Source organism: Chiloscyllium punctatum, chromosome 22 (genome assembly GCF_047496795.1).
Source record: "Chiloscyllium punctatum isolate Juve2018m chromosome 22, sChiPun1.3, whole genome shotgun sequence".
Classification (NCBI taxonomy): domain Eukaryota; kingdom Metazoa; phylum Chordata; class Chondrichthyes; order Orectolobiformes; family Hemiscylliidae; genus Chiloscyllium; species Chiloscyllium punctatum.
This window is the reverse complement of record NC_092760.1, coordinates 86,722,183-86,749,887: the sequence shown is the minus strand read 5'-3', so window position 1 is coordinate 86,749,887 and position 27,705 is coordinate 86,722,183. Positions and strand designations below refer to the sequence as shown.

Sequence of the window (27,705 nt, the reverse complement as noted above, 5' to 3'; positions counted from 1 at the left end):
AGGGGGTTATACTTTGTTTCACCCAGTTAAAATGTATCTTCATTTCCAAAGTTAAAACTGGATCTTATTGCAGTTTGAAAAATAAAGAGAGAGAATTTCTCTAAAAGTCAGCCTTGTAAATGCAACCCAGATCTCTCAAAGTGCAAAAAACAGAGTGGTGTATTCGTTTCTCCCCAAAAGGTTCCTGTAAGACTCTGCTGTTTGCGCTGATCATAGGTCTGAAGCAAGTGTATGTTTCTGAGCACACAGTAACAGCTCCTACCCATTTCTTGTCTTCTGCGGTTTACATGCTGCTCTGAAAATACAGAGAGCTTCACATTTTGCCAGTCGGTTATGTGAGCTGCTGTAAAAGATGAGGTAACTTTAAGCAGTGATTTGAGAAGGACACAGATGTCCTTTCTGTGAATCTGTGCAAACAGCCAGGAGAGCCTTTCCTGTCTGTCCAATCAGTGCTTTGTAAATTTTGCTCATGTGCAGTAATAATTATTCAATTACTGTGCTAATCAGGTAAAAATGAAGGGACAAATGTGCTATGTTGGAAAGTTCAAAGGTCGATGAAGCACCACGGGTGAAGAATATTCTCCCTCCCCATATTGAAAGCTTGGATGCACTAATTTACAAATACAGATTTAGTTGTAATTTTTTTTTTAGAAAAGAACTGTGCCCATCCAAAACACAAATGTGAGAGGACTCTAAAATTGTTACAGCTCTCCTATTCTGTTAATGAAAACCTACATGAAGTTGGCAGAAGACGATAATGTGGCTTCTGGACAGTGTAAAACAGTGTCAGGGAAACGCTGCCTGTCTTTATCCTTGGAGAAGAGCCCTCCTCCTGAGGTTCTTAACTTTTAGATGTATTGGATGTCTCACTTCCTTTCTCCATATGGTTAGTGGTATTATTCCTTCTATGGCATTTCACTCAATCCATTCCATTTTGAGACCAAAAAATGTTGAAAGAGTCCAAATCCAATGAGTTAACATTGGGCCCAGTGATGGGCTGAATGGTCTCTTTCTGCACCGTAGCAATTTGGTGATTCTGTGACATAGAACATAGAACATTACAGCGCAGTTCAGGCCCTTCAGCCCTCGATGTTGTGCCGACCTGTCATACCATCCTGAAGCCCACCTAACCTACACTATTCCATGTACGTCCATATGCTTGTCCAATTACGACTTAAATGTACTTAAAGTTGGCGAATCTACTACCGTTGCAGGCAAAGCATTCCATACCCTTACTACTCTCTGAGTAAAGAAACTACCTCTGACATCTATCCTATATCTATCACCCCTCAATTTAAAGCTATGCTCCCTTGTGCTCGCTGTCACCATACTTGGAAAAAGGCTGTCCCTGTCCACCCTATCTAATCCTCTGATTATCTTATATGTCTCTATTAAGTCACCTCTCAACCTTCTTCTCTCCAACGAAAACAGCCTCAAGTCCCTCAGCCTTTCCTTGTAAGACCTTCCCTCCATACCAAGCAACATCCTAGTCAATCTCCTCTGCACCCTTTCCAAAGCTTCCTCATCCTTCTTATAATGCGGTGACCAGAACTGTACACAATACTCCAAATGCGGCCACACCAGAGTTTTGCACAGCTGTAGCATAACTTTATGGTTCCAGAACTCGATCCCTCTATTAATAAAAGCTAAAACACTGTATGCCTTCTTACCAACCCTGTCAACCTGGGTGGCAACTTTCGAGGATCTGTGTATCTGGACACCGAGATCTCTCTGCTCATCTACAGTCCCAAGAATCTTACCATTAGCCCAGTACTTTGCATTCCGGTTACTTTGACCAAAATGAATCACCTCACACTTATCCGTATTAGACTCCATTTGCCACCTCTCAGCCCAGCTCTGCAGCTTTTCTATGTCTCTCTGTAACCTACAACATCCTTCGTCACTATCCACAGCTCCACCGACCTTTGTGTCGTCTGCAAATTTACTAACCCATCCTTCTACGCCCTCATCCAGGCCGTTTATAAAAATGGCAAACGGCAGTGGACCCAAAACCAACCCTTGCGGTACATCTTTCCCTCCTTAATGGTCTCAATGCTCTCTTCCAGTATACCCTGATAGCTGCACGATTAGCCTGACAGCAGTAGGAGACAGGAAGAAACACGATGAACGAGTAGCTTTCTGGGAGGATGTGTACGGCTTTAAGATGTCCTGTATGAAGAAGGCAGTGATCCCAGAAGCTGTGGTGGAAGTGATAAACCCCGACACCGTCATTTCAGAACCCTGTGTTGTCAAGGTACGTGTTGGCCGTCAGCAAGGTGGATTTCATCAGATTAACTGCTGAAGGCACTGGTGGTTCAATCACAAATTTTCATACAGAATGCAAATAATTACAAGTAAATGCTGATATTTAGGATCATGGAAGAGCGACAGCCGACAGAGTAGAAAGTGGAATGGTTTAAGTTGATTAATCAGAGCCATACTGTGATCTTGTGTTGGAGCATAAACTGCCAGGTAGCGCCAAGCTCTGCTGAGTCCCAGAGTTCTCGCATTGTGCATTGTGTGATGATCTGTCATCTTTCAGAGTGTATCAGAGGACAGCCTGGAAGAGAAAATCTGTGTTATAAACAGGTTTTTTTCACAACTATCAATGAAGCATAAATGTGGAAATTGCTTTGTGCTTACAGCAGCATTCGTTGCATTGAGGCCAGCTGCGATTTCAGAAAAATGTTGTTTGCAATATATATCGCAGCTTGTTTTATTTTAAAGATACATTGAAATGGTTGCATGGTGGTGTAAAGATCTCCATTCCTTTTGGTCTTGGCTATAAAACATTAGTGAATCTCAAATTTAAAAGATAAACATTATTATCATTACCAAGTTAAAGGGTGAGGGGGCTGTTCTGATTAGAACATAGAACATAGAACAATACAGCACAGAACAGGCCCTTCAGCCCACGATGTTGTGCCAACCACTGATCCTCATGTATACACCCTCAAATTTCTGTGACCATATGCATGTCCAGGAGTCTCTTAAATGTCCCCAATGACCCTGCCTCCACAACTGCTGCTGGCAACGCATTCCATGCTCTCACAACTCTCTGTGTAAAGAACCCGCCTCTGACATCCCCTCTATACTTTCCTCCAACCAGCTTAAAACTATGATCCCTCGTGTTAGTCAGTTCTGCCCTGGGAAATAGTCTCTGACTATCGACTCTATCTCTGCTTCTCATTAGCTTGTATACCTCAATTAGGTCCCCTCTTCTCCTCCTTTTCTCCAAGGAAAAAAGTCCGAGCTCAGTCAACCTCTCCTCATAAGATAAGCCCTCCAGTCCAGGCAGCATCCTGGTAAACCACCTCTGAACCCGCTCCAAAGCATCCACATCTTTTTTATAATAGGGCGACCAGAACTGGACGCAGTATTCCAAGTGCCATTGAACCAAAGTTTTATAGAGGTGCAACAAGATCTCACGACTCTTAAACTCAATACCCCTGTTAATGAAAGCCAAAACACCATATGCATTCTTAACAACCCTGTCCACTTGGGTGGCCCTTTTAAGGGATCTATGTACCTGCACCCCAAGATCCCTCTGTTCCTCCACACTGCCAAGAATCCTATCCTTAATCCTGTACTCAGCTTTCAAATTCGACCTTCCAAAATGCATCACCTCGCATTTATCCAGGTTGAACTCCATCTACCACCTCTCAGCCCATCTTACAACATTACTCGATTCCCTTTTGGGGGTTACTACTGAATCTGCTTCCACCAACCTTTCAGTGAGCACATTCATTTTCATCACACTTTTCTGAGCTTTCCCACACCCCTGTTCCCAACTACCTTTGAACCACATGTACTCTGTTTATCAACCAGAGACCAGGAGCAGGCAGGAAAGTAGAGTTGAGACATGATCATCAGATGACAGTACTCAAAGGGTTGAATTGCCTACTCCCGCTCCAAATTCCGCTGTTCCTGAACAGATTCTCCATATCCAGTCTTATCCAAACCTTTTAGTATTTTGAACACACTTGCTTAACCCCTTTCATTTTGTCCTTTTTGGTTGACGTAGACATTATGGCTCTGGTTTTTTTCCCATCGCCTGCATCCAACCAAACTGAGACTGTTGCCTCCTTATGGCATTACAACGGTAGCATTCCGTGGTGTAGCATGTTCACAAATCAATATAATTCCACACAAATTTGCTGTTCAAACTAAAAGCTATTGCACTAGGTAGTGTCTAAATCAAGCCATCCCCCCAGACCACCCCTCACTGAGGACGAACGATCAGTCCTCAGCAAAGGACTCAACTTCATCCCCCTCCGTCCACGCATCAATGAATTTAATACACGCCGTAATGTCGAACAATTCTTCCGTCGCCTCTGCCTCCGAGCTTACTTTCACAATCAGGACTCCCGCCCACCTTCCAAGGACCCCTTTGCCCACCTCCAACACACTGCATCCACCTGGACACCCCGCGCTGGCCTATTACCTGCCCTCGACCTCTTCATTTCCAACTGCCGCCGGGACATTAACCGTCTCAACCTGTCTAGCCCCCTCCTCCACTCCAACCTCTCACCCTCACAAAGCGCAGCCCTCCAATCCCTCTGCTCCAATCCCAACCTCACCATCAAGCCAGCGGATAAAGGGGGCGCAGTGGTAGTCTGGCGCACTGACCTCTACACTGCTGAAGCCAAACGCCAACTCGAGGACACCTCTTCCTACTGCCCCCTCGACCATGACCCCACCCCCCATTACCAAACCATCATCTCCCAGACCATACAGAACCTCATCACCTCAGGAGACCTCCCACCCACAGCTTCCAACCTCATAGTCTGGGAACCCCGCACTGCCCTGTTCTACCTCCTTCCCAAGATCCACAAGCCTGACCACCCTGGCCAACCCATTGTCTCAGCATGCTCCTGCCCCACTGAACTCATCTCTACCTACCTCGACACTGTCCTATCCCCCCAAGTCCAGGAACTCCCCACATATGTTCAAGACACCACCCACGCCCTCCACCTCCTCCAAGACTTCCATTTCCCTGGCCCCCAACGCCTCATCTTCACCATGGATATCCAATCCCTCTAAACCTCCATCCGCCATGACCAGGGCCTCCAAGCCCTCCGTTTTTTCCTCTCCAGACGTCACCAACAGTACCCTTCCACCGACACTCTCATTCGTTTGGCCGAACTGGTCCTCACCCTTTACAATTTCTCCTTTGAATCCTCCCACTTCCTCCAGACCAAAGGGGTAGCCATGGGCACACGTATGGGCCCCAGCTATGCCTGTCTCTTTGTTGGCTATGTTGAACAGTTGATCTTCCGTAATTACACCGGCACCACTCCCCACCTCTTCCTCCGCTACATTGATGACTGCATTGGCGCCACCTCGTGCTCCCGCGAGGAGGTTGAGCAATTCATCAACTTCACCAACACATTCCACCCGGACCTTAAATTTACCTGGACCTTCTCTGACACCTCCCTCCCCTTCCTGGACCTCCCCATCTCCATTAATGACGATCGACTTGACACTGACATTTTTTACAAACCCACCGACTCCCACAGCTACCTGGATTACACCTCTTCCCACCCTACCTCTTGCAAAAATGCCATCTCGTATTCCCAATTCCTCCGCCTCCGCCGGATCTGCTCCCAGGGGGACCAGTTCCACCACAGAACACACCAGATGGCCTCCTTCTTTAGAGACCGCAATTTCCCTTCCCACGTGGTTAAAGATGCCCTCCAACGCATCTCGTCTACATCCTGCACCTCCGCCCTCAGACCCCACCCCTCCAACCGTAACAAGGACAGAACACCCCTGGTGCTCACCTTCCACCCCACCAACCTTTGCATAAACCAAATCATCCGCCGACATTTCCGCCACCTCCAAACAGACCCCACTACCAGGGATATATTTCCATCCCCACCCCTTTCCGCCTTCGGCAAAGACCGTTCCTTCTGTGACTACCTATTCAGGTCCACGCCCCCCCCCACAACCCACCCTCCCATCCTGGCACTTTCCCCTGCCACCACAGGAACTGTAAAACCTCCTCCCTCACCTCCATCCAAGGCCCTAAAGGAGCCTTCCACATCCATCAAAGTTTCACCTGCACATCCACTAATATCATTAATTGTATCTGTTGCTCCCGATGTGGTCTCCTCTACATTGGGGAGATGGGCGCCTCCTAGCAGAGCGCTTTAGGGAACATTTCCGGGACACCTGCACCAATCAACCACACCGCCCCGTGGCCCAACATTTCAACTCCCCCTCCCACTCTGCCAAGGACATGGAGGTCCTGGGCCTCCTTCACCGCCGCTCCCTCACCACCAGACGCCTGGAGGAAGAACGCCTCATCTTCCACCTCGGAACACTTCAACCTTAGGGCATCAATGTGGACTTCAACAGCTTCCTCATTTCCCCTTCCCCACCTCACCCTAGTTCTAAACTTAGAGCTCATTAACTGTCCCCATGACTTGTCCGGACTTGTCCTACCTGCCTATCTCCTTTTCCACCTATCCACTCCACCCTCTCCTCCCTGACCTATCACCTTCATCCCCTCCCCTACTCACCCATTGTACTCTATGCTACTTTCTCCCCACCCCCACCCTCCTCTAGCTTATCTCTCCAAGCTTCAAGCTTCAGGCTCACTGCCTTTATTCCTGATGAAGGGCTTTTGCCCGAAACGTCGATTTCGAAGCTACTTGGATACTACCTGAACTGCTGTGCTCTTCCAGCACCACTAATCCAGAATCTGGTTTCCAGCATCTGCAGTCATTGTTTTTACCTCGTGTCTAAATCAAGCTTATGTATAACTAGTGAGTGACCTGTTAATATTTTGCAAGTCAATCAAGACCATTTACTTTTACATTGAATTTCACTGTGATCAATGCTTAGTAAACAATCATTAATCACCATAGAAATTTATTTGTTGCCTCCATCAAGGAGGCAAAACATAATGCTTTTGGAGCTGCTATAATCAATTTTTAATTTCAATGTGTGCACGCGAATTAAATGTAAAAAAGACATTCCAAATTTTTTTTAATAATGTTAAGCCCAAAGTTTAAGCTCAGTTCTGCAACGGAGAAGAAGTTAGCTGAAATATAGGAAACAGAGGGTACTTGTTCGCAGATTGGTATTCGGGTGTGAGAGCGGGAGCGGTGAGTAAAATGCCCTGAGGTTAAATGTTGCCAATCCCAACTATTTCTGATTTAGATTCGTGGCCTGGATTCAAGAGTTGAAAGTGAACTGGTCAGATTCACAGAGGGGGCGGTGGGTGAAGGGGAAACACACTAAAACAGCCCTGGGGGCTACCAAATGAACAAACAACGATATACAAGGAAGGATGAAATTCTGTCGATATTGACACCCTCAGGATATTCTACAGTGCTTTGTAGCTAATGGTTGACTTCTGAAGTGTGGCCACTTTTCTTCTGGAGAGCACAGCAGGAGAATGTACAATCTGTTGGTTTTTGGTGATGTTTTGTTTGGTTAGGTTATCATCTAACTGCAATAAAGCACTGTGCATGGTAATGTCAAAGGAAAGATTTACATTGCACCTAGGTGCGAAACAGCAGTGGAATTGAGGTAATTAAAACACTTGGAATCATTTTCCTATCCTGGTAGATGGATAAAATCCGATGGGAAATGTAATCAAGACTTCTCGAAACACATAATACTTGCAGAACAAATCTTCACAAAAATATCAGATTGCTTTAGAAAAATTCACCCCAGTCCAACACTGACACCTCCACATCATGGCTTTAGAAATAAGAATCTCTCTGTGGATGACTGAAGAAAATTACTCATGTGCTACATGTAGCCATTGTAAACTATATAGATATAAAAGCTGGAATATAGCCAGACTGTACTTCTAATGATATGTTAGTGTCTATGGAGTGAAAGCAGAGATTGTATTTTGAGTCCTCCTTCATGATGTTCTGATGAAGAGTCACCGGATTCAAAACATTAACTCTTTTTCTCTCCACAGATGCTGCCAGACCTATGGGTTTCTCCAGCAATATCTGTGTCTTGTTTCAGATCTTCAGCATTCATGGTTCTTTGTTTCATTTTACAATACTATGACATTGCCACCCAGGTAAATAGTGCGGTGAAGAAGGCATATGGCGTACTGGCTTTTATTGGGAGAGGAATTGATTTCCGGAGTCCTGAGGTCATGTTGCAGTTGTATAAGACTCTGGTGCGGCCACATCTGGAGTATTGTGTGCAGTTTTGGTCGCCATACTATAGGAAGGATGTGGAGACACTGGAACGGGTGCAGAGGAGGTTTACCAGATGGTATGGTAGGAAGATCGTATGAGGAAAGGCTGAGGCACTTGGGGCTGTTTTCATTGGAGAAAAGAAGGTTTAGGGGTGACTTGATAGAGGTGTACAAGATGATTAGGAGTTTAGATAGGGTTGACCATGAGAACCTTTTTCCACGTATGGAGTCAGCTATTACGAGGGGGCATAGCTTTAAATTAAGGGGTGGTAGGTATAGGACAGATGTTAGGGGTAGATTCTTTACTCAGTGAGTCGTGAGTTCATGGAATGCCCTGCCAGTAGCAGTGGTGGACTCTCCCTCTTTATGGGCATTTAAACGGGCATTGGATAGGCATATGGAGGATAGTGGGCTAGCGTAGGTTAGGTGGGCTTGGATCGGCGCAACATCGAGGGCCAAAGGGCCTGTACTGCGCTGTATTTTTCTATGTTCTATTACACAGAAATAGAGAGTTAAACAGAACAGAGAGAAAACAGAGTTAGTGTTTTGATTTCAGTGACCCTTTGTCAGAACCCTTATGATGGAGCAATATCCAAGTTAGATAGACCATATTACTGGATTACTGTGTACATTTCTAGTTAACACACTTGCTATCTGATATGATTGCACAAAAGCTAGAGAGGGTACAGAGGAGATTCACAAGGATGTCACCTGGGCTAGAGTGACTTAGCTGTGAAGAGAAGTTGGGATTGTTTTCTTTTGAGCAAGGGGGCAACCTGATTTGTGGGAATAAACTTTTATTCTTAGTAGAGCGCAATACCATTGTCTCAATTACTTGGGCCAGAAGTTTTAAGTAAGCTGTAGGAGGTTTAGAGGGGGTTTGTGGAGAATGTTTTCTCACCCAGATAGTGGTGGATATCTGGAGCTCATTGCCTGAAAGACTGGTAGAAGCAGGGTCATTCACAACATTTAAGAAGTATTTAGATGAACACTTGAAACTCCGTAGCATACAGGGTTATGGGCCACGTGCTGGGAAGTGGGACAAGGTTAGATAGGTATAACTGAGGACCGCAGACCCTGATGAAGGGCTTATGCCCAAAATGTCAACTCTCCTGTTCTTCAGATACTGCCAGACCTGCTATACTTTTCCAGCGTCACACTTTTTGACCAAGCGTAGATAGATGCTTGAGGATTGGTGTAGACATGATGGGCCAAAAGACCACTTTCTGTGCTGTAATAGTCTATGGCTCTGTTCCATGACAATGGGAGAAAAAGACAACAGTGATGTTTTGACACCTGGGTTTGTGGTTGAGGCAGGTTCAAAAGAAGCAATCAAGAAACCTTTGGATATGTTCTTGAACAGTAATGGTATTCAGGGATATGGGGAAAAGGCAGGAGGTTGGCTCCAGGTCATGATGTCCATCTGAAGAGCTAGTGCAAGCACAATGGGCTGAATAGCCTTCTTCTGCATTGTAACACTCTTGATCTGGTAGTGACTGGTAAAATGAGAGATTTGCTTCCAGTGAAAACCCATGTGTTGGTAGAAGTATTCTGTGCATACAATACACCTTTCTCATTGAGAAGAGGTAATGGAGACTGATAATCTATGCTGCAATTCCCATGACTACACCTTAACCAGTCCATTTACCTGGCCTGAGATGAATAGCTAAGACGGACAGTTAACAGATCTTCTTGCACCTTTTCACTAACCTTGATCCGGTTTCCTCCCATAAGTCCAAAGATGTGCAGGTCAGGTGAATTGGCCATGCTAAATTGCCTATAATGTTAGGTGCATTAGCCAGAGGGAAGTTGGTCTGGGTGGGTTAATCTTTGGAGGGTCGGTGTTCATCGAGCTCTTCCTATGCTGTATGAATTGGTGGTTCCTTTCAAATTTTAGATTCTTGCATGTCAGTCCTGTTGAGTGCAAGATAAAAAGCTTCATATTCATGTCTCTGTTTAGCAATGTTTATGAAAGCATGAATGCACTGACAGCCTAAGAAGCAGAACGGATACAAAACCAAGATATTGACTGCTGTCAAAAATGGTGGAAGCTGCAGAGCAATGATTACTGACATTGTAAAGATTACTTACAGTGTGGAAACAGGCCCTTCGGCCCAACAAGTCCACACCGCCCCGCCGAAGTGCAACCCACCCATACCCCTACATCTACCCCTTACCTAACACTACGGGCAATTTAGCAGAAATCCACACAGACACGGGGAGAACGTGCAAACTCCACACAGTCAGTCACCTGAGGCGGGAATTGAACCCGGGTCTCTGGCGCTGTGAGGCAGCAGTGCTAACCACTGTGCCACCGTGCCGCCCACAAACATGGCACCAGAGAATTAAGATGGTGTTGATGTTGACTAAGAATAAAATGATGCCAGCATCTCTTCATAAGACTATTTTGGTCCCATCAAGTTACAAGCTGCAGCCAAATCACTGGCCCTTGGATCTTCAAATCTGTATTTGGCTGCAGTTTAGATTAGATTAGATTCCCTACAGTGCGGAAACAGGCCCTTCAGCCCAACAAGTCCACACCGACCCTCCAAAGAGTAACCCACCCAGTCCAACTTCCCTCTAGCTAATGCACCTAACATTATGGGCAATTTAGCATGGTCAATTCACCTGACCTGCACATCTTTGGACTTATGGGAGGAAACCGGAGCACCTGGAGGAAACCCACGCAGACACAGGGAGAATGTGCAAACTCCACACAGAGAGTCACCCAAAGCTGAAATTGAACCTGGGACCCTGGTGCTGTGAGGCAGCAGTGCTAACACTGAGCCACCATGCAGCCCATTTAAATTAACCTGAAGTGGATTTGCGTTGTTTTTTATTCATCCTTGAGATGTGAGTGTCACTGGCAAGGCCACCATTTGTTGATAGTTCCTGACTGCCTCTGACAAGTGACACTGTGCCATCTTCAAACTTTGCAATGTCAGAACATCAACAGAACCTAGAGGGCGGGAGTCCTGGACTTTGACCCAATGACCAATAAAAGAACGTTGATATCATTCCACGTCTGGACGGTGTTCAGGTCAGAGAGGATGGTGTCCTCTTTCCTTTGCTGCTTTGTTTTTCTCAGCGTTAGAGGTCGTGGGTTTGGATGGGCCTGTCATTGTGCCGTCTTTTTCATGAATGATTGAGTTTAAGAATGGAGAAAAGAGTGCAATTTTCATAAATTTGAGCCTCAGTCAGCCTTTACAAGTGTTGAGTTAACAATTTTTGATGATTATTTGGAGCTATGTCTTGATAAGCTTGCATTAAGAAAACCCAGATTGAAATTAACTGAGTATTGCTGAAAACAATGGCGAAGTTAAAATATGGGTATGGGCAATGGTCTCTGGGTAGTTTATTACAGATTCCATTTCACACTCTGCAGCACATGAACATTTAACAGACAGTGCTTTCCTAATGAATGAAGCGTCAGCTAGTGACATTAAAGTCAGCTACTTCCAAATGTTTACATTTGCCTAGTTTGTATTCCTTCCAAGTACCTACTCCTTAAGATGTGAGAAAATGAGAGAGTATACATTGTTAGCTTTCATTTGTTCAATCTAATGTTTTTCATTGGCATGGCATGGAAGCTTCACATTGCTGCTTATGTTGCTGAATGATACAAAGGTTGGTGTAAAATCTTATTCATCACTGTGGTGAAAAGCAGTCAGCCACACTGAGTGCCTTTAGGGAATGTTACACAGTTCTATGAAATCCAATTTCATTAGGTTAAGCATCAAATAGAGGCAATTAATGAAAAGAACCTGTAATTCTCATTTAATATGTAAATAAAATATATCTAAAGCAGTATAGTCATCCTTTTGTTTACAAACTGTGTGATGACCAATCTGATTCACACAATGCTTTACAAATCAAAAGAAACAGAATTTAACCACAAGGATGCAGAAATGAAATCAGTATGTAGAGTCTTGTCGCACAGAAAGAGGTTGTTCAGCCCATCATGCCCAGCCTAGCTCTTTGAAACATAGGAAATAAGAGCAGGAGTAGGCAGTCCTCCCCCACCATTCAAGAAGGTCATTACTGTTCAGCCAACTCAGTCCCCTGTTCCTGCTTTCTCCCCATACTCTTTGATTTATTTATCCCTAAGAACTCTATCTAAATCCTTCTTGAAAACATTCAATGTATTGATCTCAACTGGTTTTGATTTGATTTATCGTGATCACATGTCCTGAGATATTCTGAAATGTGTTGTTTTGTGTGCTATACAGACAAATCGTGCTGTGCAAATTGCATCAGAGTAGCAGAACAGAATGCAAAATGTAGTGTTACAGCCTCAGAGAAGGTGCAGAGAGAGAGAGATCCACATTAATATTTGAGAGGTTCATTCAAAAGTCTGACAATAGAGGGGAAAAGGCTGTTATTGAATCTGTTCGTACATGTATTAGAATTCCGCAGGCTGTCCACTTTCTGGGTGAAGAAATCTCTCCTCATCCTAAATATCCCATCCCATATCCTTTGTTTCTTTTCATTCACAGGATGTGGGTGTTGTTGGTTGGCTTAGCATTTATTGCCCAACCCTAATTGCCAAAACAGTTAAGAGTCAACCACTGTTGTGCTTTGTGATCAATGAACGTTGTACACTAACTTCTGGACCGAAGCATTGCTTTCATTGTTGTACAGTTTGGGCTTGTTTAGAAGATAGTGCTCATGATATCTTTGCTGTATGGTCACCAGACACATGCAAAGATCTGAGTAAGGGAAGAGAGTCAATGACAAGACACAGCTTTGCACATTACTATGTATCTTGAGTTATTCACCTGCAGCACTTATAAACATTTTTTTACTCTTTTGAGGGCTAGGTTGCCAATCAGATTGAGAGCAGTAGGTAAAACTGGGTACTGCATATGCTGGAGATCAGAGTCAAGATTAGAGTGTGGCTGGGAAAGCACAGCAGGTCAGGCAGCATCTGAGGAGCAGGAGAATCGACGTTTTGGGCAAAAGCCCTTCATCAGGAATCATGAAGGGCTTTTGCCCGAAACGTTGATTTTCCCACTCCTTGGATGCTGCCTGACCTGCTGTGCTTTTCCAGCACCACTCTAATCTTGAGATTGAGAGCAGTGTTGGTTTGTGTAAGTCACAGTTCTGAAATTTTATTCATTTTGCCACAAAGTCAAAAACCTAAAGCCATCCCATTTGCTGACAGCACTGTCGCTGCACCCCCACCTCATGTACGGCCCACCCCTGCCTTCCCGAGGGTAATCACAGACAGGCAATCAGTAACGGTCTTCACAGAGACACTCGCAACTCACCACAGAATCATTACATGAAGAAATGTTAGTGAAAGTTTTCAATCTTTTCGAAGCAGAGGTTTAACTGATGGAAATGCCTTAAAAATAGATGTAATATGTTGTGGTTCTATTTGCCGAGCTGGGAATTTGTGTTGCAGACGTTTTGTCCCCTGTCTAGGTGATATCCTCAGGGCTTGGGAGCCTCCTGTGAAGCACTTCTGTGATGTTTCCTCCGGCATTTATAGTGGCCTGTCTCTGCCGCTTCCGGTTGTCAGTTCCAGCTGTCCGCTGCAGTGGCCGGTACATTGGGTCCAGGTCGATGTGTTTGTTGATATCAACAAACTATCAACAAACACATCGACCTGGGCTCAATATACCAGTCACTGCAACGGACAGCTGGAACTGACAACCGGAAGCGGCAGAGGTGAACCACTACAAATGCTGGAGGAAACATCACAGAAGCACTTCACAGGAGGCTCCCAAGCACTGAGGATGTCACCGAGACAGGGGACGAAACGTCTGCAACATAAATTCCCAGCTCGGTGAACAGAACCACAACAACGAACTACAAATCTTCTCACAAACATTGAGTAGGTGTAATATATTTCCGGCATTTGCGTATGATTAGTTGCAGATGCAAAGGTACATAAGAATGCAGATTTGACCAGAAAGCATACTGTGGTATTGTCAGGGAGTCAAGTATTATGGGGAAAAGACAGGTATGTGGGAGTTGAGAATTGTTAGATCAGCCATGATCTCATTGAATGGTGGAGCAGACTCAATGGACTGAGCGGCCTACTTCTGTTCCTCTGTCTGATGGTCTTATGGTCAAATGGTCTACGAGGCAAAAGTGAGGACTGTAGATGCTGGAGATTAGAGTTGAGAGTGTGGTTCTAGAAAAGCACAGTAGGTCAGGCAGCATCTGAGGAGCAGGAAAATCGATATTTCAGGCAAAAGCCCTTCATCAGGAATGAGGCTGGGAGCCCCGGGGGTGGAGAGATAAATGGGAGGGGGGTGGGGCTGAGAAGGTAGCTAAGAGTGCAATAGGTGGATGGAGGTGGAGATGAAGGTGATAGGTCGGAGAGGAGGGTGGAGCGAATAGGTGGGAAGGAAGATGGACAGGTAGGGCAGTTCATGAAGGCGGTGCCGAGCTGGAAGGTTGGAACTGGGATAAGGTGGGGAGAAGGGAAATGAGGAAACTGGTGAAATCTGCATTGATGCCATGGCGTTGGAGGGTCCCGAGGCAGAAGATGTGGCGTTGTTCCTCCATTTGTCAGGTGGTGAGGGAGTGGCAATGGAGGACACCCAGGACCTGCATATCCTTGGTGGAGTGAGCAGGGGAACAGAAGTGTTCCACCATGGGGTGGTGAGGTTAGTTGGTGTGGGTGTCCCGGAGATATTCTCTGAAGCACTCTGCAAGTAGGCGTCCTGTCTTCCCAGTGTAGAAGAGACCATATCAAGAGCAACCGATACAGTAAATGACAGGTGTGGAGGTGCAGGTGAAACCTTGATGGATGTGGGAGGCTCCTTTGGGGCTTTGGACGGAGATGAGGGGGGAGATGTGGGAGCAGGTTTTGCAATTCCTGTGGTGGCAGGGGAAGGTGCCAGGAGGGGAGGGTGAGTTGTTGGGGGACGTGAACCTGACGAGGTAGTCGCAGAGGGAACAGTCTTAATGGAAAGCGGATGGGGTGGGGAGGGAAATATATCTGTGGTGGTGGGGTCCGTTTATAGGTGGCAGAAATGGCAGAGGATGATGTGATGTATACGGTGGTTTTATGGTATTCCTTGCTACTAGAATGAAGCTTCTTGGGCCTCATATAATGTTAGAACCATAGAAATAGAAGTAGTAATAGACCGTTGGGTCAATCAAATGTTGGGTGTTTTGATACTCCCTTTGATGCTCACTCTATATTAAGACCTTCATTGTATAATTCAAGAACAGCTCAGGAAAAGCATTTAGAATGCCAGCTGATTTCCATTTCTTGTGTCAGTTTTGGGATTGCATTTGGTCGTAATGATTCCTTTGGATCTCCTGGATCTTCTTGTATAAGTGAGAAACAGAGATTCAAAGGATTAAAAATACCTTAAATGGAGCACACACGTGATTTCAACTCCTTCTTCACGATCTGTGTGAATTATGCAGCCTACGTAAAGTTGCTTTCTTTGTGATAAGTACTATTTTTAATAATGCTCATTACTATTGCTGTTCTGAAAGCTGTAATTTCCATTTTCAGTGTGATGACTAATGTTAAACAGGAGGGCATCAATTAAATGTATTCTAAGCATTGGAATGGAAGCTATTAAAAGTATTAGTTCTGAGTTGAGGTACTTGATGAACATCAGAATGATGTTGGAAGATTACTGGGTTATTATGAATGAATTGCAAAGTGGCCTTGCATCAGGAGTCAAAATTTTATCATGCACAAAATTAGCTTGCACTGATTGAATTGTTCTTTGGAAAGTGGGCAGGCCAGTTTGAAATGCAGCCTCCCGAGAAAAGAAGGTGGAGTTACATGGAGTGCGAAAATGGGATCGGCAACGACCAGTTTCTTTCAGCACAGTATGCTCAGTTTGCTCGGTTACCCTGGCATCTTGATGACTTCTTTTCTGGAAAACTATCCTTGTTTTCCAGGCAATCAACTGCAACGAAGTCAGAATCTCAGATCTGGATTTCACCTCTGAGTTCTCGTTGAAGATAACAAAGGATCACGAATGTGTGGTAAGTTGATCTTTTTTGACAGAGGGCTGAATTAGATCTAGGAATCTGAAAATTAATTGGATAGCAGTTGGGTAATGAAGCGGATTAGTGTCTAAAGCAATACCTGTTTGCTTTGTTCATTAGGCATTTCTTCATCAAGCTCAGACATGTTAGTTGGTTAATTCCATTGTGGTAGAGCCTGTTAACAATATTTCTTGCTATTATTTTATACTTTGTAGAATTGATTTTAACCATTTGTTATATATAATAATTAAGTTTCCAACTTCTCTTACAGTATGATAACTGAGGTAGACAATGCCCTTTCCTAATTGCCCAGTGTGGTTCTGGAGTCACGTGTAACCTTTGGGTTATTGTTCGGCTTGGTGAGGACAGCAGACTCCCTTTCCCAAAGAGTATTATGGTTTTCCTGATAATGTACACTCCACAAATTGCTTTTCTTTAGCTTGCTGCTAACCTTGATGCTAAGACTTCAGTGAAGTGGTTTTTAATCCTTGAATTGTCATTTCTCCTACCTGACCCATCCTCCACCACCACCACCACCACCACCACCACCACCACCAGAAGAAATAGATCTGAACTTACACTTGGAATCATTGATGTTTCAGTATTAAAATTATAAAATGGCTGCCATTTATCACTTTTCAGGTTACTCGGTGTTCAGTGAAATAATATGCCTACATTCTTTTCATTCATTCATGAGACATGGGCATCATTGGCCAGGCTAGCATTAATTGCTCATTCCTAATTGTCCAAACGGCAATTAAGAGTCAATCACATTGCTATGTGTCTGGAGCCACATGTATGTTTAGGGATATCGTTGGGTTGGGGAAGGACAGTAGACATCCTTTCCCAAAGGGTGTTATGGTTTTTCCTGATAGCCAACAATCGTTTCAAAGTCATTCTTCGACTCTTACTTCCAGAGAATTAAGAATCTAATTCACTGAATTCAAATCTCATCATCTGCCATGGTGAACCTGGGTCAGTACCTGCGCCTGTGGATTTATAGTTTAGTGATATGCCATGAGGCTATTGCCTCCCCCACCAACTTACATTTTTATCGTAACAGTTTTAACACAATATAATCCTCAAGGATATTTCACAGGAGTGTTACCAAGTTGGGAGGCAGTGGTGCGCTGATAAGGTCAATGGATTAGTAATACAGAACCCCCCAGGTTTATGTTTTGGGGACATGAATTCAAATCCCACTATGGCAGATGGTGAATTCAATTAATAAAAAATATGGAATCAAAAAGTTGTCTTGATGGTGACCATTTAACCACTGTCAATTGTTGTAAAACACCATGTGGTTCATTAATGTAGTTTAAGGAAGGAAATCTCCCTTTACCAGGTCTGGCCTGCATGTAACTCCAGGCCTATAGCAATAGGTTTGACTTTTATCCTGCTGGGTGGCATTGCTGGATATAGATTGGACAAGAGCAAGTCAGAAGCTGATCTGTCATAGTCCAGCTGAGGACACCTTAGCATCTCGTTTAATCAATGCACAAAGCTGTGGTCAGCATCTAGATCATCTCATCAATGCCATCAGGTAGGTGTATTCCGATCTGCAAGCAACACATAAGGTAAGATGTTGCAGTGAAACAAAGAAAACGGGTAATTGATGCCGACCCCCTCCAATCTCAGCAGGCCGGGTGCTATGGTTTACTCACTGGGAAACTAACCATTTTTGTTGCCTGTGGAGGTGACAGCTGTTGAAGGAAATTGAACTGAGGCTATGAAGTGATTGTTAATAAAGACTTGATGGTGAGTTATAGAGGTACCTCCCCCCACGTGGACCTTCTAACTCAGAACCTAATAGCTGAGGTAGCAAGGACAATACTTTCCCCTTCACCACCTCCAGCGGGGTCACCCCGATCAAAAATTATTATTTAAATTTGTAAATGTCGCTGGCCATCCCTATTTATTGCCCATCCCTAACTGCCCAGTGAGCATTTAAGAGTCAGCCACATATTGCTGTGAGTCTCGGGCAACATGTAAGTAAGGACGGCAGATTTCTTCCACTAAAGGGCATTAGTGAATCTGTTTGAGGTTTAATTGCCAGTGCTACATGGGCAGCATTAGATAGCTTTTCATTTCCATTCTTTTTTATTATTGAATTCAAATTACACACTCTTCTATGATGGGATTTGAACCTACGTTGCCAGAACATCAAACAGGGATTTATTGATTATAGGTCCGTGACATGACCGTTGCACCACCACCTTCTCTGAATTATGCAAAGAACAAGGAAAAATAACATGAGAATTTATTTAAAATATTTTGATTTACCTTTCATGTGAAGAAGGTCTGGGAGAAGCTCCGCAATGCTGTTCATCAGGTGGTTGAGGCATTGGGCAAAGTCCATGTGAAAGGGGATTTGGAAGGCTTTGCAGAAAGATCGTAAAAGAACATAAGAAATAGGAACAAGAGTAGGCCATTTGGCTCGTTGAGTCTGCTCTGCCATTCAATGAACTCATGGCTAATCTTTTTGTTGACTTAGCTCCACTTAATCTGCCCACTCACTTTCACCATTAATTCCTTTACTGTTCAAAAATTTATCTATCTTTGCCTTAAAAACATTCAATGGGGTAGCCTCTACTGCTTCACTGGGCAGAGAATTCCACAACGCTTTGGGTGAAGAAGTTAATGTAATCAATGAAGTTACATTTCTTGATCTATGCTTTGCAATTTTCTTAATTTTAATGGGAGATCTAAATCCAGAGAAGTCATAATTCCAATTCCAGCTCTGAAAGATGGCCCTCAAGCCACTCCAGTTGGGGGTACTTCCTGCAGAAGTAGCCATCCAGGTGTGTCTAAGTCTTCCTCCATACTACAGGCTGTTCAACACATGGCAGTGAGCTCCGTTGAGTCTGTGTTGAGTTAAAATATTCTCACCCTAAATCTAAACCAAGTAGAAAATTATTAAGTTCTTTTTCAAATAAAGAAACTTAGTGCAGCCTAAAGTGGCGAAACACCAATGGCACACAACATTTCAATTGGCTGTCTGTGTTGCATTGACATCAGTTTGAAACGGACATCTCCCTGTTCCTCAGCCTGTCTCAATCTTTTTCTCCTATTCCCAAAGACATTATGGCCCTATGTTCTGAAAGGTATCTGTGCCATTGGAAAGGAAACTGGTGGGATTTTGGGGGGAGCTGTGCTGTCACAGGGGGAACAGTGGTCTCCAAATGCTCAACTGAGAGGGAAGAGGAAGGTAGATTTGTTTATGACATTGCACAGGAGGTGATGGTAATGGCAGATGATGATTCATTGAATGTGGAGGCTGTTGGGGTGTGAGCTTGGAGACGACAAGGGAAATGTCATTCTGATTCTCAGAGTGGATTGGACCATTTACGGGGAGATGATGACACTAATACTGTGGGGTTATGGATTCAAGTCCCACCATGGCACCAGGTGGAATCTAAACTCAATTAATAAAAACACTGAAATGGAAAGGTGGTCTTGGAAATACTGACCAGCAAATTAGCATTGTTGATTGGAGAAACCCATCTGGTTCACTCATGCCTTTTGGGGAAGGACATCTGTCATTACCTGGTCTAGTCTACATATGACTCCAGATTCATGGCGAAATGGTTGACTCTTAACTGCCCTCTGAAATGGTTGTGCGAGCTATTCAGTTCAAAGCCAATCAGGAATGGGCAACACATTCTGGCACAGCCTCATACCATGATAGAATAAAGACAGAGTTAAGGGTTCGGTCAATTGCACTGGTGGTGTTTTTGAAAATGTGTTTATAGGATGTGGCTAGGTCAACATTCATTGCCCATTGCTAGTTTCCCAGCAATGTCCTTTCATGCTGCATAAATGTTGTTTATTCTCTTGCATTGTTTTTCTTGCAAATTGGCCTAACGTGCTTAAGGTGAAAGTCTTCAACAAAATGTGACATTTTTCCAACAATTCTCAAGTTCTGTTAAAAACCGAACAACTATTTGCATACCTGTGGCATTTTGCTTCTGCAGGGCTTGAATTAGTACGTTCAAAACTGAAAATAATGTTAGGATATATAGAACGGTGTTATTTTACATAAGGTATTGTGGTTTCTCTTGTACAATAATACTATATTATTAGCAGCCTTTCTTTCTTGTAGCAAAGATCAATACTGCATAAGACTGTGGCCAGAAAAGGTGGACCCCTGTTATTGATCTGTTGGGTAGTACTCCAATTTCAGTTGAACTGACAACTTTCCTTCTTTGGTACTTCTTTCAAAGGTCTGACAAGATAAGTAAACCGGCTTAAAACTGTACTGAAATTTCAGCACATGTGCAGTATCAGAAGCTGAGCTGCAGGAAACTCGCATGTTTGATTGCCTGCTCTTTTGTTATAGCTAACCTCGAGCAGGTAGCAGAAAATGTGCATCAATTCTTTTGGTATTTACTGATGGAACATTGGCATTGCTGGATGGGCCAGCATTTGTTGCTGATCCCTACTTGCCCTTGGTAAGCTGCAACAGGATAATTTATCAGAATGGACGTGCCGCTGTTTCCACTGATTAATGTTATTCACTCATCAGATGTAGCCATCGTTGGCTGGACCTGCATTTATTACCCATACCTAGTTGCCCCTTGAGAAGGTTGGGGGTGAGCGGCCACCTTGAACCACTGCAGTCCATGTGCTGTGGGTAGATGCCCTTAGGAAGGGAATTCCTGGATTTTGACCCAGCAACATTGAAAGAGCAGCGATATTTTTCCAAGACGGGTTGGTGAGTGGCTTGGAGGGAAACTTGTAGGTGGTGCTGCCCTTGCCCTTTTAGATGGAAGTGTTTGGAAGATGCTTTCTCAGGAGTCTTGATGAATTTCTGCAGTGCATCATGTAGACAGTACATTCTGCTGCTCAACAGACCATGCAACCTTAGTTTAAGATTGGAGAAGGATGTTAAGGTTTCTGCTGTTGACTGCCAGGATTGGCCATGTCTCTCAGTATCCCCATTGACACCCATGATCAGATTCTCAAATGAATGTTGACTCACAAGTGGTGAGGTATCAGTGAGTGTCCAACAACCGTAAAGAGAAAATTATTTTTAATCAATCTGCTTGGAATTATTATGACCTATAGGGCAAGAGGGAATTGAACTTGGACCTCCTCTTGCTGAGGCAGGGACACTACCAGTGCCACCAGCAAATTCCTAAAATTTGTAGGCGCGTGGTTATCATCAGAAATGCAGAAGAAACACAGTCAAGAGTTTTCTAACATTTATGTGGAGATCCCAGTGGATTTCAAATTATTGTACCCCACATGAACCTTTTGAGGCAAAGAGAAATTAGTGAGGAATAAAATTAAACGAGGAATGCTTTGGGTTATATTTACGATGTCAGCAAATTGATTGTATGGATGATCATACAATGTGGATGTGCCAGTGATGGACTGGGGTGGACAAAGTTAAAAATCACACAACACCAGGTTATAGTCCAGCAGGCTTATTTGAAAGCACTGCTCCTTCGTCAGGTAGCTAGTGGGGCAGGATCATACCGCATGGAATTTATTGTAAAAGATCAAAGTGTCATATAACTAATGTGATGTATTCGACAAACCTAGATGGCTGTTAAGTCATTAATCACCTAAAGCAGAGATGCAGGTTTTGATTGATTGATATGTAAATCCCAGAATTTCTTTCAAGTCACTGCCCTGAGATAACTTCAGATTTTATCAGTATATAAATAAAGGTGACATCTCAGCTCAGACAATACATTAAAGGTGTGAGGTTAGAGTCTGTCTGCATCCCAACCTGGAGTCAGACTGCTTTCATTTCCAAAGAAGGAATTTATAAAATGTCACATGGACTGACTGCATACAAATTGTGTGCTTTTTGAACAAAATAGAACATATCTGCAAATACAAATCTGCAAATGCAAATTTACCCCATAGACTTATGTGTGTGTGTGCTCGTGCGCACGCATGAGGGAGGGAGAGAGAGTGTGTGTGTGAGATGAAGGAGCAATGCTCCAAAAACTTCTGATTTCAAATAAACCTGTTGGACTATAACCTGGTGTTGTCTGATTTTTGACAGGCCTGTCAAATCCAGTTGGATTTGAAAACGAACCTTCTGGTGCTCTTGGAGGATTTTGAAAGGAAAAGAAATTCTGTCTTTTACTAGCATCAGTTGCAGATCTTGGGTAATTTGTGTTTTGGTGCTTTTGACATTATATGAGTAAATAAAATCTGTTGGTGTTATAATTGAATCTGCTTCGATTTTGTCTTTGCAGCTGCATTGATCCATTTGCAGCGATATATCTAACCTTGCATTGTGGGGCCATAAACCAAGTTTATGGGCATCCTGGTTTTATTATGGACGGTGTGTTTTGACAAGTGGATCCCACACAGTTATCATACATTCAGACATTGTGTCATATCCTATTTCTTAGGATCTGATATCAGCTGGGCTTAGGCCAGAAACAGATGAGAGACTTTGCTGACAGAAAGGTACAAATGAGAGTGGGTGCACTGTGACTGATGGAGGGGGGTTGATGCAGAGAATGAGAGGCAGCAGAAATTGTTTATATTCAGTGGACACAGTGTGCTGCTTAATGGTAAGAATGAGATAAAGATCATTGGAGGGACAGCCAATCTATACCAAACATGTCATATTGGACCAGGAAACTGTGCAAAGGGAGGGGTTGGAGAAACGGGAGGAGGGAAGGCTGAAGTAGTAGGAGATGCAATGTTTAAAACCTACTTAAGACACAATAAGGAGATTTACTTTCCTCACAAAAGGTCATTAGTCCTTAAATATCTTAAATGCAGATGTCCCTAAGTTCATAAGACGTAGGAGCAGAAGTAGGCCATTCAGCCCATTGGGTCGGCTCCAATACTCAAAGAAATCATTGCTGATCTCATAATCCTCAACTCCACTTTCCCACCTTTTCCCTTTACCCTTGATTCCCCTTAATGATTAATAATCTCTCTCCCAGCCTTGAATATACTTAATGACCCAGCCTTGAGAGTCCACTGCAAATTGCACGGATTCACTACCTTCTGAGAGAAGAAATTCCTCCTCACCTCGATCTTAAATGAATGTCTCCTCATGAAAACAGTGGAATTGACACAATTTGCTGTGTCAGTTGTGCTCCCCTTACTGAGGAGCACCATACTGTGTCTACTGTGATCCCAGTTGATGTTAATATTGGACATATCAGACCTCAGAGTAAAACAAAGAATCATAACAATCCGGAAAGAGGCCTTTGAGTCCATCAATTCTGCACCGACTGTCCTAAGAACATACCCCCCACCCTACCCCCATAACTCTGCATTACCATGACTCATCCCCCTATCCTGCGCATCCCTGGACACTATGGGCAATTTAGCATGGCCATTTCTATCTACTGAGTATCAGTGGAGCATGTTTTTGGGCTGTGGGAGAACACCAGAACATCCAGAGGAAACCACATAGACATGGGAAGAATGCACAAACTCCAAACAGACAGTTACCTGAGGCTGGATTCGTACCTGGGTCTCTCTAGCTGTGAGGCAGCAGTGCTAACCACTGAGCCATCGTGCCACCTGTCATTTCTAATTCCATTTTCCAATACTTGGCCCATAGCCTTGTGTGCCTTTGCATCACAAATGCAAGTCTAAACACTTCTTACATGTTCTGAGGATTATTGCCTCTTCCACCCTTACAGGCACTGAGTTCCAGGTTCCCACCAGCCTCTGGGTGAGAGAGTCTTTCCTCATAACTCTCCTAAACCTCTGGCTCTTGTCTGGCTTGATAGACTCTAAGTTTGTAACATCAAAACACAGAGTTCAGTTGCTGAACACATTCATAAGAGTCTACCAGTGTACTTTAAACACAGAATAAAGTGGTTATTAAACATGGAAAAATTCCTCTCCCTCCATCATCAGTAGCAGCAAAGTGTACGATATGCAAGTTGCCCTGCCCATGAGGATATTTACCCAGCATCCTCATGGAGCACCTTCCAAACCCACAACCAGTTCCATTGAAAAGGACAAGGGCGGCAAATACATGGGGAACACCACGACCTTCAAGATCAGTCCCTAAGCCATTCATCATCCTGACTGGGAAATGTATCGTTGTTCCTTCACTGTCTCTGGATCAAAATCCTAGAATTCTCCCCACTCTTGCCTATGCCCTGCAGCCCCTTGACAGTATTGGGGGTCTACCTACTGCACATGAACTGTGCTGGTTCAGGAAGGCAGCTCACCACCACCTTCTCAAGGGCAACTAGGCACAGGCAATAAGTGCAGCTCAGCTAACAAAGCCCACATTCCATACCTGATTTTGAAAAATTCAAAATAGATTGTTGTACACTTTCTGAGAAGGGTCAGGATATGAGAGAGAATACAATCACCTCAAAGCATTCTCACTCCTCCCAGCAGCACCAGAGAGTTTTAATCTGTTTTCTTTTATATTGGAGGATGTTGTACAGTGTGAGGATATCTGAGACCGAGGTTAATTAAACATGGAGATAGGCAGTAAATAGAATTTAAAATAACAACCCTCTCTTACATGTTAAATTAAGCAATGAGGTGATAAGCGTTTGAGGTGGAATGGTTCTTGACTGAACTATCAGGGAACACAGCTGGTCCATGTAACTATATAATACATGTTTCTTTTTAATTCGTTCACAGGATGAGGGTGTCACTGGCCAGGCCAGCGTTTATTGCCCGTCCCTAATTGCCCAGAGGGCAGTTGAGAATCAACCACATTGCTGTGTCCCCTTTTGTTTTGAGACCTCCCTGAAATTGCTCAGTGTTGAACTAGATTGGTCTCCTCCACATTTTTAGTTAACCCATTCCATCTATCTGCATAGCTGCAGATTTCTGTCATTTCAGAAACCAGAGCAGTGTTCACTGACGAGTGCCCTAACAGGAGTGAGCAAAACGTACACTAACATTCTGAGCGAACGACGCAGTGTGTTTTGTCCTGGAGATGAGTGTAACCTTCCTTCACCGATCGTGAGTGTTTTAATCTCCACGCCTGGCTGAACTCCATCAAAAGCACATTATCCTCCTACACTTGTGACCAGCTGCCTAATTGTATCGGGTCTGAACACACACTGCTGAAGCACGATAGGCATAAAGAGGGAGAAAAAGAGATAAATTACATTGTGGCAGTGATGGTGATGATGATGATAATTATTAATGCTTTCACTGCATTGAAAACGGGCTGTCATTTCCTCTTGCTGGCTTTCCGATATTAATGAGCCCTGTCTGTTTGTCTATCCACTTCAGAAGACCTATGTGAATCACCGCTTTGACTTTCCTTGAGTGTTTTATTCTTGACAGCTTCCAGCATTTCACCTGACAGGTTGAAGGCTAAAAATGCTAATTATGTACACTAACCCTTGCAGTCACTCGGTTCTTTTTGGAAGGACGTGTTATTCTGTTTCTTGTGAGCTTCTTTTTGGTGCAGCGTTCAGTGGCTTGGCACTTTCATTATTTGGTCTGAGCAGAAGTCCAGAGATTGTGGAGCACACGTTAGCGAACTCAGTTAGCTAACCTTATCATGTGTTTGTGTGTGTGTGTGTGTGTGTTTGTGTGCAGGGTAAATCGACCAGCAATTTCTGGAGATTTGCATCTTTTAATCCCCTTGAATTTACTGGCCAATTTGCACATTAATGAGGAAATGCATCTTTAACATGCCGTTTTTTTCCCCCAAATAAGATTGTGGTTACTGCAGTGAATGAATTATTTTGTGGATCTGGTATCGTCATCAGTAGTTCTTAAGCAGTGGTAAAAGCTCATATATATGATTAATGCAAAGTAGATCAATGTCCTTTGTGGTGTGGGGATAGCTTTTATATAAAATGTTTTAATGCTCTGTTCCCAAGGCTGAATGGTCTATTCCAGCACTTGTTTTCTAAGAGATTTGCCAAGGAGGGATTTCGAGGAATATGGGCCAAATACGCCTAGATTAATTTGGGATATCTGGTCAGCATGGGTGATTTGGACTAAAGGGTCTGTTTCCATGCTGTACAACTCTATGACTCTAAGTACTGCGTCTGTGATTAATTCATTGAAACAATCTCCAATGTCAGTCGCTCCACCATTGGTGACCAGGCCTTCGGTTGCTGAGGTCCCAAGCTCTGGAATTCCCTCCCACCACCTCTCAGCCTCACTTTCCACCTTCAGAATGTTGCTTCACACCAACCCCATTGACAACGCTTTTGGTTATTTGTCCTGACAGATCCTTAAGTGGCCTGGCACCAAATTCTGCCTGGGTGGTGGAGGCCAAGTCGCTGAATATATTCCAGAAAAAGATTGATAAATTGGCATCAAGGGGCATGGGGATAAAGTGGGGAAGTGTCATTGTATTAGAGGATCCACCTTGATTATATTGACTGGCGGAGCAGGCTTGAAGGGCCGAATGGCCTGTTTCTTCGCTGAGTTTCAGTGTGTCTCCATAATACTCCTGTGAAGCACCTTGAGTTACTTTATTACATCAAAACCACAATGTAAATATTGTTGCAATTGAAAATGACAGCGGAGCTCAGAGATGATGGCGATCTTACTGACTTGGGTTCACTCTTGATTCAATATTCTTGATTCGTGGAATAATGTTGGGAGATGGAGAAAGCTCCCTCATGCACTGCTCCAATTGTCATGAGTTCCAACTGCATGGCGGTTCTACTGTTCATTACAGATGGCTAAAGCAAGCTCATTTTTCTGCAGTGAAGCTTTATCAGAGTGTATGAAGAAAATGGTCAGGACTTGCTCAGGATGGAAGGGTAAGTTGTGTCAAAGTTGTCGGTGACAGTGCTGCACAGGGTGTACAGTTTTACTTAGACTTTGTCTCATGTGGGCAGCAAGACCTGATCCATTGCAGTCTCTCTCGCTGCAACCCAGTGGGGTCTCACTCTTGTAACTCCCATTTCGATGTCCTCCAGTAGCTCTTTCTCGACTGGCCCTTTACTGTTTTTCCATCTGATAGTGCCTATTCACTGACGTGCTGTTGAAAGTGGAATGTGCTCTGCTGTTCTCGTGTGAATAAGGAGCAGAAGTAGGCCATTCAGCCCCTCAAGCCTGCTCTCCCAATTTAATAAGATCATGGCTGATTGGATATTAAACTAAATCCACATTCCTGCCGACCCAATAACCTTTCACCCCCTAAACTTCAAATAACCTATTCACCTCTGCCTTAAAAATACTCACTCTGCTGTCTCTGCTTTTTAAAGAAGAGAGTGCCAAAGATTCCTGACCCTCTGTAAGAAATAAATTCACCTTGTTTCTGTTTTAACTGCCTAGTAGGTGCCTCTGACCAATCTGTGCAGCATTAATTGTTTGGTGTTAATGTCTGTCCATGTGAAGTGCAGGATCTTGCTTAGACCGTGCTGATGGAGGATGTCCAACTGACGTGACCCCTTTCCCATGCTCTTCCATGAACTGGCTGGAACAGTGTGCTGTTGATATCGCTGTGAAACATGGAGAGTCACAACTTCATGGCTGAGTGGGGGTTTTGGATTGGAGTCACTAGAAATTCAATTGTGCTTTTCCAGTTCTTGTGTGGGCTTGGATCTCTATACCACCTTCCTGGGAGAATCGCAGGTTTGTCATCATCAACACAGGACTACATTAAGGCTGGATTGCTTTCC

At 43.9% G+C, this 27,705-nt stretch overlaps 1 protein-coding gene across 2 annotated transcripts in view; it reads left to right on the top strand.

Moving 5' to 3' along the window:
* prmt3 (protein arginine methyltransferase 3) overlaps nucleotides 1-27,705 on the top strand; it is a 198,819-nt gene that overhangs the window by 93,831 nt on the left and 77,283 nt on the right. For both annotated transcript variants that reach the window (XM_072592765.1, XM_072592764.1), the window contains exons 12-13: nucleotides 2,067-2,254; nucleotides 16,055-16,141. In XM_072592765.1, coding sequence (XP_072448866.1) covers nucleotides 2,067-2,254; nucleotides 16,055-16,141 — 275 coding nt within the window. The remainder of the gene's footprint in view (nucleotides 1-2,066; nucleotides 2,255-16,054; nucleotides 16,142-27,705) is intronic.